The following is an 18,112-nucleotide window of genomic DNA, read 5'->3' as shown; positions in this document are numbered from 1 at the left end:
TAGTTCAATAAATCTTTGAGTGGAAGTCAACAAACACAACAGCACGACCTTTGACCTGTAACCTGACATAATAGGGTAAAACCATTATTCAGTAAGGACATCCATAGAGTGATGTAATGGACCACTGATGATTCTGCTAGTTATTTTGTTATCTCCTATTTTCTGTTTCCAGTAATATTTAGGTACTGCTTATCTTGTTCAGAGTTATTTAGGTTGACCACACACCTTTCCTTGAACTAGACGCTTTTATATCTCTCAACCATTTTCTTGGATTGCATGCATAGAAAATTCAGTTCGCTGACTATAATTCAAGTAGAATTCTAAGTCTGTATATTTTAATATATAGTAATTCTGACCAGAAAAATAATAAGCAGTCATTATTCTACCCATATAACAAGAGAGAAACTTATAATGTCAACACCATTATCAAAGTTAAGATTACCAACCCCAAACCACATAATGACTCATTGCTTATAACTGAAAATTCCATATTGTATTCACTACCACATTTAGATCAGGAACAAGGGCCATACAATGTCAATTTTTAGGGACAGTTCAAAACATACACAAATATGAAATTAATAAAGTGCACTAAAAATTAACCTTGGAGAACACAAACGTGATGCTAATAAATGACATTGTATATTAGACTGTTCATTGCAGGCATCAGATAGGTTGTGCATGATATGGAGTAGTAGGCAAACAGACTGAACCATAGCTCATATTTAATTATGTGCATGATAATTATTGGTTGCTTTGTCAATGTAACCATTTTTAGATCATGACAACCACATAACATGAACTACACCAAGCACTGAATTTTCACGAGCAATATTTCAAACAATGTTGATTGTGGTTTTTGACATTTTCAAGTTGCTTTACTCCCTGCTTCAACTTTTAAAAAACCTTCTCCATAAATGTAAAGTCCGTCTAGTTGAATGAAAAATAAGCGTTTTGTCCTGTATATTTATTTAAAGTAGATTTGGGTGTTTCGTGATGCCATGTTTTCGAACCAGAAAAAAAAATTCTGAATAAATCTAGCTTGAAATGAATAATTTCCATATTGCTTCTATGTTCAAAATTCAACTTATTTTTTCCTCAAGAAACTGATATACAAACTTACTTCTCAGTAAACTAGTACTTAAGTAGTTAAAGTAAGAATTCAGTGTTTAAAGTGCGAGAACAAATTTCATGTATAAACTTTTCTTTAAAAATAAAATAAAATTAGTTGAGTAACAAGAAACAGAAACTCTATAGTTACCTGTATCTCAAAGTATGATTGGATATAAGGCAATGACATACTGAAGGAACCTTTCACAAACCATTTCTGTTGATCTAATGAGAACACACGATCAATGCTAAATATGGTAATCTGTTTTAGTATGCTTAGCTTGTTGATAGAGCAAAGCACAGCTGGATCTACTAAATTGATCTGGTCTATTCTTACCTCAGAGTGTGACCCATATGAGAGGTTACTGTTCTCAGAAGAAAAGGTACTTGTTGGACTTTGAATGTCCTTCAGGAGTGGCTGAGCCCTTGACAACTGACGACAGTCAGACACTAAGAACACAGAAAGAAGTTTATATCACTTTTTGTTAATTTAAAAAAGCTAGTGTGTAACAGAGAATACATGTGCATGTGTGTGAGTTTTATAAATCATAACATTTCACACATGAAACATTTGTCAATTCCTTATTACCTTTCTTAATAGTTTATCATCAGCATTTTAATGCTGAAAACAAGTTTTGAAAGATGCATTGCAGTCAGTATAACATTACTTGCAACATTTTAACTAATGTGGAATTCTTTTGTGACACCTCATTAACTAGCATGGCATTATTTTAAAATATTTTAACAGCCGTGATATTATTTTGGAACATTTTAGCCATTGTGGCACCATTTGTAGCACTGTAGCCAGAGTGGTATTGTTTCACAACATTTTTAAACATTGTAGCCAGAGTGGTGTTGTTTCACAACATTTTTAAACATTGTAGCATTGTAACCAGAGTTGTATTGTTTCACAACATTTTTAAACATTGTAGCCAGAGTGGTGTTGTTTCACAACATTTTTAAACATTGTAGCCAGAGTGGTGTTGTTTCACAACATTTTTAAACATTGTAGCATTGTAACCAGAGTTGTATTGTTTCACAACATTTTTAAACATTGTAGCCAGAGTGGTGTTGTTTCACAACATTTTTAAACATTGTAGCCAGAGTGGTGTTGTTTCACAACATTTTTAAACATTGTAGCATTGTAACCAGAGTTGTATTGTTTCACAACATTTTTAAACATTGTAGCATTGTAACCAGTGTTATTGTTTCACAACATTTTTAAACATTGTAGCCAGAGTGGTGTTGTTTCACAACATTTTTAAAAATTGTAGCATTGTAACCAGAGTTGTATTGTTTCACAACATTTTTAAACATTGTAGCATTGTAACCAGTGTTATTGTTTCACAACATTTTTAAACATTGTAGCACTGTAACCAGAGTGGTATTGTTTCACAACATTTTTAAACATTGTAGCCAGAGTGGTGTTGTTTCACAACATTTTTAAACATTGTAGCCAGAGTGGTGTTGTTTCACAACATTTTTAAACATTGTAACCAGAGTTGTATTGTTTCACAACATTTTTAAACATTGTAGCATTGTAACCAGTGTTATTGTTTCACAACATTTTTAAACATTGTAGCACTGTAGCCAGAGTGGTATTGTTTCACAACATTTTTAAACATTGTAGCATTGTAGCCAGAGTTGAATTGTTTCACAACATTTTTAAACATTGTAGCATTGTAACCAGAGTTGTATTGTTTCACAACATTTTTAAACATTGTAGCATTGTAACCAAAGTTGTATTGTTTCACAACATTTTAAACATTGTAGCATTGTAGCCAGAGTTGTATTGTTTCACAACATTTTTAAACATTGTAGCATTGTAACCAGAGTTGTATTGTTTCACAACATTTTTAAACATTGTAGCATTGTAACCAGAGTGGTATTGTTTCAACATTTTTAAGCATTGCAGCATTGTAGCCAGAGTGGTATTGTTTCACAACATTTTTAAACATTGTAGCCAGAGTGGTATTGTTTCACAACATTTTTAAACATTGTAGCATTGCTTTGCAACATCTTAGCAATTGTGGTACAGCTTCGTAGGATTGTATCAAGAGTGGTACATTTTTTTCAACATTTTAGCCGCTGTGGTACTGTTTTATTCCATTGTATCTGAAGTGGTTTTGTAACATCTCAACCAGCATGAACTGACTTTACAATTACCCACTCTACATGACACTGATTTGTAACATCTTAATAAGTTAGACAACATTTTGAAACAACTCAACCAGTAGGACATTCATTTGTAACATATTAACAATTTATACAACATTTTGAAACAACTCAACCAGTAGGACATTCATTTGTAACATATTAACAAGTTATACAACATTTTGAAACAACTCAACCAGTAAGACATTCATTTGTAACATCTTACCAAGTTATACAACATTTTGAAACAACTCAACCAGTAGGACATTCATTTGTAACATATTAACAAGTTATACAACATTTTGAAACAACTCAACCAGTAGGACATTCATTTGTAACATATTAACAAGTTATACAACATTTTGAAACAACTCAAACAGTAGGACATTCATTTGTAACATATTAACAAGTTAGACAACATTTTGAAACAACTCAACCAGTAGGACATTCATTTGTAACATATTAACAAGTTATACAACATTTTGAAACAACTCAACCAGTAGGACATTCATTTGTAACATATTAACAAGTTATACAACATTTTGAAACAACTCAACCAGTAGGACATTCATTTGTAACATCTTACCAAGTTATACAACATTTTGAAACAACTCAACCAGTAGGACATTCATTTGTAACATATTAACAAGTTATACAACATTTTGAAACAACTCAACCAGTAGGACATTCATTTGTAACATATTAACAAGTTATACAACATTTTGAAACAACTCAACCAGTAGGACATTCATTTGTAACATCTTAACAAGTTAGACAACATTTTGAAACAACTCAACCAGTAGGACATTCATTTGTAACATCTTACCAAGTTAGACAACATTTTGAAATAACTCAACCAGTAGGGCGTTCATTTGTAACATCTTAACAAGTTATACAACATTTTGAAACAACTCAACCAGTAGGACATTCATTTGTAACATCTTACCAAGTTATACAACAATTTGAAATAACTCAACCAGCAGGACATTCATTTGTAACATATTAACAAGTTATACAACATTTTGAAACAACTCAAACAGTAGGACATTCATTTCTAATAACAAGTTATACAACATTTTGAAACAACTCAACCAGTAGGACATTCATTTTTAACATATTAACAAGTTATACAACATTTTGAAACAACTCAACCAGTAGGACATTCATTTGTAACATATTAACAAGTTAGACAACATTTTGAAACAACTCAACCAGTAGGACATTCATTTGTAACATATTAACAAGTTAGACAACATTTTGAAACAACTCAACCAGTAGGACATTCATTTGTAACATCTTACCAAGTTATACAACAATTTGAAATAACTCAACCAGCAGGACATTCATTTGTAACATATTAACAAGTTATACAACATTTTGAAACAACTCAAACAGTAGGACATTCATTTCTAATAACAAGTTATACAACATTTTGAAACAACTCAACCAGTAGGACATTCATTTTAACATATTAACAAGTTATACAACATTTTGAAACAACTCAACCAGTAGGACATTCATTTGTAACATATTAACAAGTTAGACAACATTTTGAAACAACTCAACCAGTAGGACATTCATTTGTAACATATTAACAAGTTAGACAACATTTTGAAACAACTCAACCAGTAGGACATTCATTTGTAACATATTAACAAGTTAGACAACATTTTGAAATAACTCAACCAGTAGGACATTCATTTGTAACATATTAACAAGTTAGACAACATTTTGAAATAACTCAACCAGTAGGACATTCATTTGTAACATATTAACAAGTTAGACAACATTTTGAAATAACTCAACCAGTAGGACATTCATTTGTAACATATTAACAAGTTATACAACATTTTGAAACAACTCAACCAGTAGGACATTCATTTTTAACATATTAACAAGTTATACAACATTTTGAAACAACTCAACCAGTAGGACATTCATTTGTAACATATTAACAAGTTAGACAACATTTTGAAACAACTCAACCAGTAGGACATTCATTTGTAACATATTAACAAGTTAGACAACATTTTGAAATAACTCAACCAGTAGGACATTCATTTGTAACATATTAACAAGTTAGACAAATTTTCCACTTTTCTCAGCAAAAGTTGTGCTTGATTTTGGCCAAATCCAATACTCTATACAATATTTAGGTCTTCAAATGGTTACAGAACCCAAAACAAAAATTTAATTTTGAATACTTCAGTTATTATAGAAGATTTACTCTCTTTTCTGAACTATTAAGTAGTAGCAAAAAAAATAACTTATGAATGTCTATTGGTTACTTCCTTATGTGCATGTGTGCACCAACCGTAACCTTATGAATGTCTATTGGTTACTTCCTTATGTGCATGTGTGCACCAGTCGTAACCTTATGCAATGTTGTATTTACAATTAACGCATAAGAATTCCTATAAAAACACAAACTATTTACTCACCCAGACCAGGATTAAATGGACGAGTGTCTGTTATAGAGACAGATGTAGGCAAAGATACTGGATTAGAAAATGTTGAGGTAAATGGCCCAAAGGTTCCGAGACAGGCCTCTCCCAGAACAGTATTGATGGAAGTAGCTAAGTCAGCTAACTGTTCTTGTTTTACAGGATCGATAGATTTCATGTTTTCCATCATAGCTGTCGAGACAAAAAAACACAAAATGCAAACGTTCCATAACCAATAATATTATGCTAAACTGATTGAGTGTTTTAACATAAAACTCTAGGATTTGCTATCAATATCCTGTTTACCATGCATAATAACACCTTGAGTGTTAGTGTTGTAAGTTGTAAACTTACTAACAAAGCACCTTGACAAGGTAGTTTAGTTATTACACCTTTCTTCTTACTTATGCATGTAATGAAGATACATACATGCATGCAATATTAGAGTAAAGATATGGATTCATAAACTTTGAGCACAATTACATCTTTGCTTTTTGTCAAGGAAAGCAAAACAAAGTTGATTAATGACCTGTTTTACAATTACAAAAACAGAACTTGGTGTCAGTGGAGTTTAGTACAAAGGTTCACACATTAGAACAGGATATAAACAATAGCATAGGTTACACAATAAATGTTTGTAATCTGAAGGCAAAAAGTGAATATATTATTATTTAGTGTCTATATACAAGTCAAATAAGTAAAACTACAGGTGCTATTGAAACCCCAGTACCCATGGTTGTGACATCTCTGCCTTATAAAATAATTAGGCACTTTACCTTGAAACTGTGACATGTCTATATCCTGAAGACTTCCATTTCCTGCGACTTTAGTTCCCTCTTTCACCTCCAGGTTTCCTTCAGGTGCATCAACAGGAAAAGCCTTCTTCACACCTGCTTGGTAATCATTTAGTAACTGTACTTATACCATACAAAGGTGTAATTAGTTAACACTATCACTCAGCTGCACAGCTTTTATGTTTGACTGAGACACACACATTGTTAAAAAAGTACAACTGAGACACATTTTAAATAACCATTTGCTAGGACTAATGTCGCACATGAATACTAAAACAATCTGAAATGGAAAACCAACAATATTTATACTCATAACCTAAACCAACTGGTAATGATGACAAGAGGTAACTATGAAGTAAAAACTAAAAACTTGGTTTATTGTACTAGACTTGGACACATTGTTAAACACTAATTTATTTTGATAATTCCTTAAGGGCCATAAGCACCTGATAGAAGTGACGTTAGACAACTGTTCTCTAGACCATTTTTGGATTTACTGGGAGATTTCCACCGTAACAGGTCCAGGTTCACTTTCTAAGCTTGGATCTAAAGAGATACAAATACAAGATATTACTATTAATACCACCTGCTGGAGGATTATGTAAAAACAAAATACAAATTTTAAAATCATGGTCTTCCTTTCAAGAACCATTACAAAGTGAGAAAGACCCCACTGGTTGGTTGGTTGGTTGATTTAGTGTTTTATGGCACAAAGCAGCTAGGCTCTCTGTGCCAAACATCCGGTAAAAAAGTAAAAATAAAGTAAATGTAGTAAAATTCATAAAAGGAAATGAAGGTAAAACAAAAGAGCATTGAAAAACATAAATTGCATAAAACCAATGTTGACATCTAGTCTACAATGTTAAGAGAGAAACCACAGTAAGAGAAGTTGTAAAAGACTTTCTGTAGCATAATGGTAATTATCATAACCTGCCAGGAAGACTAACAGGTAAGTACAAGAACCACCGTCAGTCACCTGAAGTTGGCCTTTCCTGGTTGGTCCTGGTTCCAGGTTATGTGTCATTATGGCCATTTTCAAAAAGTAAAGTTATAAGTTTTAAAATACATGCAGAAAAGTTGTAATAATAAGTCGCCAGGATGACTAAATGGTAGTTCAAACGGACAGTTCAAACAGCAGTGTTAGTCACCTGAAGTTAGCCTTTCCAGTCCTGGTGTTGAGTTATTTAATGTTACAGCCATTTTCTGATTTCAAATCGAACTGGAGAGATCGTGATTCTTAAAAGAGAACTACATTAAAAAAGGTTTAATGTATAAATTTAAAACACTTAAATGACATTAAAAAGATTAATGGCCTTTAAAAAACTAAAAACTTTATCAAGGTGGACAGTGTTACCATCACCAATGCCATTGTTGAGAATCGTAACGATGGCAAGAAAATAAAATATGGCTTATTGTGATCTGAGTATTACACAGACTACACACTGGTGCATCAGTTCCTGATAAAAGAAAGCGATGAGTTAAAAAACTGTGACTAATGCGTAGTCTAGTAAGAACAACTTCCTCTTTTTGATCCTTATGGAAGGAAGATGGCCAAATTCCAATATAGGGTTTTACTTGGAAAAGCTTGTTCTCCTGTTACTCACTCCAAGTCAACTACCAGCTGGCACGGAGCCAAGCCTTGAATACAGGACCATAGTCCATGTACAGAATAGGCACAGTGGTGACAGTGCCAGAGCGGATAGATTTCATTGCCATGTCTGCAAGTGCAATCCCGCGAATACCAACGTAGCCCAGTATCCAGAAAAACGGAAGAGAAGTAGATGTTAAAGAGAAATGGGCCAGTTGGTTTTGAATATCAATGAGAACAGGATGTGAACCAATGTGAAGCAATTCCAGGACCAGTGGAGAACTAAGCGAGTCAGTGTACATAGTACAGTTGGAGTAATGCTCAGCTTCAATATGATCCAGGGCAAGAAAATTGGCATACAGTTCAGCAGTGAAAGATGATGTACAGAAGATGTTGAGGGGATTTTGTGTGCAACCCACCGAACCGCAACCATGGCAGAACCCACAGAGTCACCTGATTTGAAACCATCCATATAAATTGGAACGGAAAGATTGTTTGAAAGATGTTCAGTAAAGAAAAGATGGTACTTCCAACAGGGAGTATCTGCTTTTCTCAGATGACTTAAAGAAAGGTCACATTTGGGGATTGTAATAAGCCATGGTGGGATGGACTGACCAGTAGATACTGCAATGTTATCCAAGGACAGACCCAAATCAACCAATTCTGCTTGGACACGAAGGCCAAAAGGAGCAATGGCAGATCATCTGTTCTGAAAAAGTAAGGCCCACTGAGGAAGGAAGACACAACCCCAGGTGGAAAGGTTCATGAGATACTACATATAAGCTATGAACTAGGGAGATGCAGAAAGCCCCAGTGCAGAGCCAAAGTCCTTGATGATGAATGAGGTCCAGCATCTTTAAGGCCAGTGATCCATAGTCGAGTTTCGATCCAATAAAAGCACGATATATCTTTAACATAGAACATCGATCTGCTCCCCAAGTGGTAAAAGAGAGGACACGGAAGATGTTCAGTGCTCTTGTGCATTTGACCTGTAGCTGCTTTAAGTGTGGTATAAAGGTCAGCTTGCAGTCAAAGATAAGCCCCAAGAACTTGGTCTCAGGGACCACAGGCAGCGAAACTTCACTGATACGGAGTTCAATATCAGGGTGAATACCCCATTGGCAGCAAAAGTGCATGCAAACAGTTTTAGAGAGAGAGAAATTAAAGCCGTTTGCCGTGGTCCACTTCAGTACACGATTAAGGGCAGTTTGTAATTGCCGCTCAACATATCTCATGTTCGACGACTGACACAAGATGTAAAATTCGTCAACATAGAGCCAGTTTGCAACAGTGAGAGGGAGTTGTTCAGTGATGGCATTAATCTTTGTACTGAAAAGTGTGACACTCAAAACACAGCCCTGAGGGACTCCAAGTTCCTGTAGAAAAGTACAGGATAGTGTCAAACCAAAACAAACTTGGAATTTCCTGTCCATTAAAAATTTTTTAATAAAAATGGGTAAATGACCATGTAACCCATACATATGGAGGTCTAGCAAAATGCCATACTTCCATGTTGTTGTTTGAGAAAGGCTTCTCTGATTGACGTTTTAAGTCGAATCAGATGGTCCATGGTGGAGTGCTGCCGTCAGAACCCACACTGGGTGGGCAAGAGGAGGTTGTTTGATTTGAGGAACTAAACAAGATGAGCATTAACCGTCCTCTCTGAGGTCTTACAGAAACAGCTCGTCAAAGCAGTTAGAGAGTAGTTTGAGATATTTCCCAGGCTTAGAGAAATGTAAGATAATAGCCTGGCACCAGGCATTAGGAAAACCAATCTCCTGCCAGATCCAGTTAAAAAACAATTAAAAAAATATCAAGAGAACCAGAAGATAGATGGTGCAACATGCCATAGTGTACATCATCTGGTCCAACAGATGTACTGCCAGACCAATGAAGGGCCAGTTTCATTTCCACCAGTGTAAAGGGACGATTATAGTCATAGAGACAGTCAGTTCCAAAGGAAAGAGGTGAACGCTCTGCCCGAGTCTTGATGGCCAAGAAGGTGGAGGAACAAGCAGAAGTGCTAGATACCCGGGCAAAAGCTTTCACCTAAAGGATCAGCGATGCTCTGGATATCAGCTACTTCTTGGCCATCAGAGAGTAAGATCGAGAAGGAGACAGAATTGTAGTGCCCACTGACCTTTCGAATCCTGTCCTATATGACCTTGGAACTGGTGGTAGAAGATATGCCAGTTGTGAACTTAATCCAAGATTCCTTCTGGCTTTGACATCTTACCCACCTGGCATGTGCTCGGGCCTGCTGGAAAGCAATTCGGTTCGAGAGTACAGGATACCTATGAAAAGTATCTCAGGCCCATTTTTTTGAGCCTTCCATGCCATGTGGCAGGCAATATTTCACCATGGACAAGCAATATCGTGGGAAACATGTCGATGTTTTAGGAATACATTAAGCAGCTGCTTGTATAACACAGTCACTTACTGATGCCACACAGTCATCTATTGATGGCTTACAGACAATGGCAGGATCATGTTCTGTGAGAGCAGTGAAAGAGGACCAGTTTACCTGATCCAGCTTCCACCAGGGCACACAGGTTGGGTGGCATTGACCATGGCCAGTCTCTCTCAAAAGTATAGAAAAATTATCACTGCCTCGTGGATTATTGTCAACCATCCATGAAAAATGAAAGAATAATGAAAGGGAGCAAACTGAGAGATCAATAGCAGTAAAGGACTAACTAGGTGCATGAAAATAAGTGTAAGAACCAGTATTGAAAAGAGAAAGGTTGTGATCAGAGAGCATATGCTCTACAGAGCGACCCCTCCTATCAATAACAGCACTTCCCCAGAGGGGATGATGTCCATTAAATTCCCCCAGGATTAAAAAGGGAGACAGCAACTGTTCAACGAGAGTATCAAGGTCTGATTGATCATGTGTGTCTCCAGGTGACAGATAGAGAGAACAAACAGTAACGGTATGACCCAAGGAAACACAGATGGCTTCATCTTCCAAGGGTGTGTTGAGTGACAAAGACAGGGTGAGCACTTGCTGATCAACCAACAGTGCCACCCCCTCCATACACTCGCCATCACACAGCCTGTCATTTCTGTACAGAGAAAACTGCCGCAAGGTGACTGTAAGGAAAGACATACAGGATGGTAGGAAGCAATCAGTGTTTTGATGTCATCCAGATTAGAACGTAAACCTCGACAGTTCCATTGTATCAAGGTGGCCATTTTTAATGATGTGTAGGCAATTGGCTGGAGAACCCTTCTGTTTACAACCATGTCTTTTTTCCTTACTGTGCTTATTTGGGGGGAGGTTTATTGACCTCCATGGATCCTGCCCTGAGTCAATTGGGCAGGTCTTTGTTGTTGGAAGAGGATTCCAGTGTATGAGGACATGAACGAATGATTGTTTTTCATCTTGGGGTGGAAGAAAAAGATGTATCCAAAGAAATGCCTGGACCTGGAACCAAAGAATGTGGATCTTGGGATTTGTTAGAATGTATGGGAGGAACAGAGATGGGTGTAGAAGTTGATTCATCAACCTTTTTAACCATGGAGGTCAAAAGGCTTTTCATTTGTTTTGAGAACAATTCTCTTGGAGGCATAGAGAGATCTGTCTGCACTTCCACTGTAGTTGTGGAACAAAGTGCAGCAGCATATGTCTGAGATGAAGTGGTGGACAACAACTTTCAAGCCTCAGGATAAGTAATGTTATGAGTCGTTTTCAAATGCTGTACCTCTTTTTCCTCCAACCATTTAGGGCAAGAACAAAAGTAGGAAGGGTGAGAACCATTGCAGTTGACACAATGTTGGTCCATTTCACACTCATAGGTATTGTGATCCTTGCCAACACAACTAGCACATGTCAGGGAACCACGACAATGACATCTTTGAGTGACCGAACCTCTGACACTGGAAACATCGGAGAAGGTTTGGAATGTATGGCAGTACCCTACAATTTAAATAACCTGCTTTGACGGAAGCAGGTGCACGTGGTGATGTAAATGTCAAAACTAGGATATTTGTTAACATCATAATTCCATCTTTGCGAGTTGAGATGCGCCTCACTGCAGAAACTCATTGAGTGGAGAAACCAGCGAGAATCTCTGACTCAGGGACATTCTTCAAATCCCTCTCAACAATAACTCCTCATGATGAATTCAAGGTAGCATGAGGTGTAACCTCAATAGGTATATCCCCAATTGCCTTTGAATTCAAGAGAAGTTCACTGTGTTGGGATGTGGATGTTTCAACCAATATGTCTCCAGATCAAAGCTTCTTTACTGACTTTGGAGAGCCAGCAAGTCTCTCCAGTCCCTTCTGAATAAAATAAGGAGGACATTTGCCCTAGAGGTTTCTCTGAAAGAGAATGTAGGATAAGAAAATGAGGTACAACTGATGGTACAGGGGTTGAAGATTGCTGCTCAGAGTCTTCAAGACGTGGTCGTTTACCTATTGACTGTATTTCCACCATTTTATTTTAATTTTTATTTGAAGGATCCATAGGAAAAAATAAAATTTCGGTGCCCACTGACCCCACCCACCATGTAGCCCTACGAGGGGACGCACTACAGTGTCAAGCAATGACACTACAGCAATGCCAGGGTTTCGTGACCACTATACCCAAACACCACCATCAGACACAATGTCCACAACACCCATTGAAAACTTCCAGCACTGGTACTTGGTTGACCCAAGCCCAAGTGGACCAGCCGATTATTCCAAGGGGGCCACCCCAAGGCTGCCCATCTACAGGAATTCAAGGCCAAAGTGATGTGTTGGGGTTGGACCCCTCAACCACCAGAATCCTCTCCTCCCCTTCACAGGTCACCACATACAGCTACCACGTTGGTGGATGTTTAGATCCCAGAGGAGGTAACCTGAAAAAACAGAACCTTCCCTGGGAGGTCTCCTCATCACGTACAGGAATCCACACCGAGGGGAAGACCTCACTGATATAGAATCCAGGATAATTTCATTTACGAAAACAGAAGGTACAATTACAGGGTAAAACACAAGATTAAACAAGCGTACCTGCACGAGGTGAAACACAAGATTAAACAAGCGTACCTGTACGAGGTGAAACACAAGATTAAAAAAGCGTACCTGTATGAGGTGAAACACAAGATTAAACAAGCGTACCTGCACGAGGTGAAACACAAGATTAAACAAGCTGCATCTGCAATGAGGTGAAACAGAAGTCTAAACAAGCATTACATCTACAAGGTAAAACACAAGTTTAAACAAGCATACATGTTCAACGTAAAATACAAGTTTAAACAAGCATACATGTTCAAGGTAAAATACAAGTTTAAACAAGCATACATGTTCAAGGTAAAATACAAGTTTAAACAAGCATACATGTTCAAGGTAAAATACAAGTTTAAACGTGTGAATTTACAAAATAAAAAAATTATTATACAGAAAATTACTACACTTCCTCTCACAACCAGCCCAGTTGGGAGTATGTCAAACTGTGGATCTGACCTTTTGTGGTCCAGTCTTGATTCTTTAAGTACCAACCTCCTTTTTTACATCCCCCCCAAAATAAATCTTTTCTTGGGGTAAAAACCATACTGAACACATTTAATCAAAGTTTAATTTGCTTAAAATCATTACAGGTTGTCAAGAAACACAACTTTACATTTTTTGTACAAAATCTGGTATCTTATCATAAATATAAATTTAAAAAACTCACTTAAATCCTGGAACTGAGATAGAGGTATGCTCATTCTTTCTGGCTCTAATGAGGTCTAAAGAAAGTTAAAAGAATGCAAACACTTGTTATAATGGCACAAACCTAACAAATGAAAATATGGAAACATTTGTTATAATGGTACAAACCTAACAAATGAAAATATGGAAACATTTGTTATAATGGTACAAACATAACAAATGAAAATATGGAAACATTTGTTATAATGGTACAAACCTAACAAATGAAAATATGGAAACATTTGTTATAACGGTACAAATCTAACAAATGAAAATATGGAAACACTTATTATAATAGTACAAATCTAATAAATTAAAATATGGAAACAATTGTAAAATGGTACAAATCTAACAAATGAAAATATGGAAACACTTGTTATAATGGGATACAAATCTAACAAATAAAAACTGACAGTTTAAAATAATCCCACATGCATCACCAGTAAATTGTTTCTTTATACAATGTGCTGTCTCTCAGTGGTTAATGAAGCCAAGAAATGGGTGTTTATGACACATAAAAAGCCACTTATGTGACATTACTTGTTGATGAAACTGGTAGTTGTTTAGAAATCCTAGGGAATGTGTAGTGTTAAACAAAGATTCGTCAAAAACTATTGTCACAGTTATAGTGATGTAAAGTCACACAAACTACCAATCATCACGCCATATTTCATGATAATACAAGAACAGTGCCTGAACAATCCAAAAGGTCAATTAGTTTTAAAAGGTAGGTAAAATACAGCACAGTGAGCATATGTTTCTGGTAAAAGGTCAACCATTTATATATATTGTGATTTAAAAAAAAATTTCTTTTATCATTTACAACACCCATTACAAAGTGCAGTCTTAAATACAATGATAAATTCCAAAAACAAAGAATCCTCAGGTAGAATATGTTTGACAATTACTTGAAATACCAGTGATTTTAAATGGAGATTTCTCTACTTTAATTGGACAGATTTCAATACTTTACAGAATCAAATTAATACACTCAGTTCACACTCTTTGTTCAAAGAAATTATATATTATTACGGCAAACACATACAACAGAAATTATATATTATTACGGCAAACACATACAACAGAAATTATATATTATTACGGCAAACACATACAACAGAAAATATATATTATTACGGCAAACACATAAACAGAAATTATATATTATTACGGCAAACACATAAACAGAAATTATATATTATTACGGCAAACACATAAACAGAAATTATATATTATTACGGCAAACACATAAACAGAAATTATATATTATTACGGCAAACACATAAACAGAAATTATATATTATTACGGCAAACACATACAACAGAAGTATTTCAAAAACTTTGTTTACCCTTCACCTTAAATAAATATGCTTTCTTTCACACACACACACACCTTGTTTTTTTAAATGAGCAAAAGAGCAAGTCAAGTGACAAGACGTAACATATTAATGCATATTAAAATGCTACATATATTGTATTAATTAATTATTATTTTAATTAAAATATATAAATTTAATTTTATATCACTGAATTATTGACTCACTAAATCACTTGTGCCCCCTGAGGAAACAAGTTTCACACTTTGGGAAATACAGTAGTGCTGAAGTTCATATATTCAGTTCACATTTTCATTCAAACAAATTGTTTATTATTAAATCCCAAACACAGATCTAAGTTGTGCATAGAAATTAAAATAACTTTCTATGAAACAACTGTTAAAATTCAACATTTCTTTTTTTTATAACTTAAATAATATCTTACAAAAGTGATCCACAATCTGAATACATTGCTCAGACTCACAAACATCTCACATAATTTTAATATACATATTTAACTTCTATAACTACCTTCAGAGTCAGAGATAAACTTTCAAACCATCAACTACACTTGAAAAAACAAAATGAAACACAGAACTGAACAAAGGTAAAAACATTTATAATTTTAATAATGAAACTACAAATGACTGTTTACATTTCTTTAAAACAATCACTACAGTTAGAATAATGAAACAAACTATATCAAAACAATCACTACAGTTAGAATAATGAAACAAACTATATCAAAACAATCACTACAGTTAGAATAATGAAACAAACTATATCAAAACAATCACTACAGTTACAATAATGAAACAAACTATATCAAAACAATCACTACAGTTAGAATAATGAAACAAACTAAATCAAAACAATCACTACAGTTAGAATAATGAAACAAACTATATCAAAACAATCACTACAGTTAGAATAATGAAACAAACTATATCAAAACAATCACTACAGTTAGAATAATGAAACAAACCATATCAAAACAATCACTACAGTTAGAATAATGAAACAAACTATATCAAAACAATCACTACAGTTAGAATAATGAAACAAACTATATCAAAACAATCACTACAGTTAGAATAATGAAACAAACTATATCAAAACAATCACTACAGTTAGAATAATGAAACAAACTATATCAAAACAATCACTACAGTTAGAATAATGAAACAAACTATATCAAAACAATCACTACAGTTAGAATAATGAAACACACTATATCAAAACAATCACTACAGTTAGAATAATGAAACACACTATATCAAAACAATCACTACAGTTAGAATAATGAAACAAACTATATCAAAACAATCACTACAGTTACAATAATGAAACAAACTATATCAAAACAATCACTACAGTTAGAATAATGAAACAAACTATATCAAAACAATCACTACAGTAAGAATAATGAAACAAACTATATCAAAACAATCACTACAGTAAGAATAATGAAACAAACTATATCAAAACAATCACTACAGTTAGAATAATGAAACAAACTATATCAAAACAATCACTACAGTTACAATAATGAAACACACTATATCAAAACAATCACTATAGTTACAATAATGAAACAAACTATATAAAAACAATCACTACAGTTACAATAATGAAACAAACTATATCAAAACAATCACTACAGTTAGAATAATGAAACAAACTATATCAAAACAATCACTACAGTTAGAATAATGAAACACACTATATCAAAACAATCACTACAGTTACAATAATGAAACACACTATATCAAAACAATCACTACAGTTACAATAATGAAACACACTATATCAAAACAATCACTACAGTTAGAATAATGAAACACACTATATCAAAACAATCACTACAGTTACAATAATGAAACACACTATATCAAAACAATCACTACAGTTACAATAATGAAACACACTATATCAAAACAATCACTACAGTTACAATAATGAAACACACTATATCAAAACAATCACTACAGTTACAATAATGAAACACACTATATCAAAACAATCACTACAGTTAGAATAATGAAACACACTATATCAAAACAATCACTACAGTTAGAATAATGAAACAAACTATATCAAAACAATCACTACAGTTAGAATAATGAAACAAACTATATCAAAACAATCACTACAGTTAGAATAATGAAACAAACTATATCAAAACAATCACTACAGTTAGAATAATGAAACAAACTATATCAAAACAATCACTACAGTTAGAATAATGAAACAAACTATATCAAAACAATCACTACAGTTAGAATAATGAAACACACTATATCAAAACAATCACTACAGTTACAATAATGAAACAAACTATATCAAAACAATCACTACAGTTAGAATAATGAAACAAACTATATCAAAACAATCACTACAGTTAGAATAATGAAACAAACTATATCAAAACAATCACTACAGTTACAATAATGAAACACAATATATCAAAACAATCACTACAGTTACAATAATGAAACAAACCATATAAAAACAATCACTACAGTTAGAATAATGAAACAAACTATATCAAAACAATCACTACAGTTAGAATAATGAAACACACTATATCAAAACAATCACTACAGTTACAATAATGAAACACACTATATCAAAACAATCACTACAGTTACAATAATGAAACACACTATATCAAAACAATCACTACAGTTACAATAATGAAACACACTATATCAAAACAATCACTACAGTTACAATAATGAAACACACTATATCAAAACAATCACTACAGTTACAATAATGAAACAAACTATATCAAAACAATCACTACAGTTAGAATAATGAAACAAACTATATCAAAACAATCACTACAGTTAGAATAATGAAACACACTATATCAAAACAATCACTACAGTTAGAATAATGAAACAAACTATATCAAAACAATCACTACAGTTACAATAATGAAACAAACTATATCAAAACAATCACTACAGTTACAATAATGAAACAAACTATATCAAAACAATCACTACAGTTACAATA

General features: G+C 34.1%; 1 protein-coding gene across 2 annotated transcripts in view; it reads right to left on the bottom strand.

Annotated features, from left to right (window-relative positions):
* LOC143254094 (forkhead box protein J3-like) overlaps nucleotides 1-18,112 on the bottom strand; it is a 70,126-nt gene that overhangs the window by 9,928 nt on the left and 42,086 nt on the right. The window contains exons 1-4 of one of the 2 annotated variants that reach the window (XM_076508865.1): nucleotides 6,949-7,048; nucleotides 6,485-6,598; nucleotides 5,706-5,900; nucleotides 1,448-1,560 (exon numbers count right to left, since the gene is read on the bottom strand). In XM_076508865.1, the coding sequence (XP_076364980.1) occupies nucleotides 1,448-1,560; nucleotides 5,706-5,900; nucleotides 6,485-6,500 (324 nt within the window). In that variant the 5' untranslated portion in view covers nucleotides 6,501-6,598; nucleotides 6,949-7,048. Of the gene's footprint in view, nucleotides 1-1,447; nucleotides 1,561-5,705; nucleotides 5,901-6,484; nucleotides 6,599-6,948; nucleotides 7,049-13,755; nucleotides 13,811-18,112 lie in introns of those variants that run through there. The other variant, XM_076508864.1, reaches the window with a different exon arrangement.

The sequence above is a fragment of the Tachypleus tridentatus genome, chromosome 6 (assembly GCF_004210375.1).
Source record: "Tachypleus tridentatus isolate NWPU-2018 chromosome 6, ASM421037v1, whole genome shotgun sequence".
Taxonomy (NCBI): Eukaryota; Metazoa; Arthropoda; class Merostomata; order Xiphosura; family Limulidae; genus Tachypleus; species Tachypleus tridentatus.
This window is presented reverse-complemented; position numbering and strand designations above follow the sequence as displayed.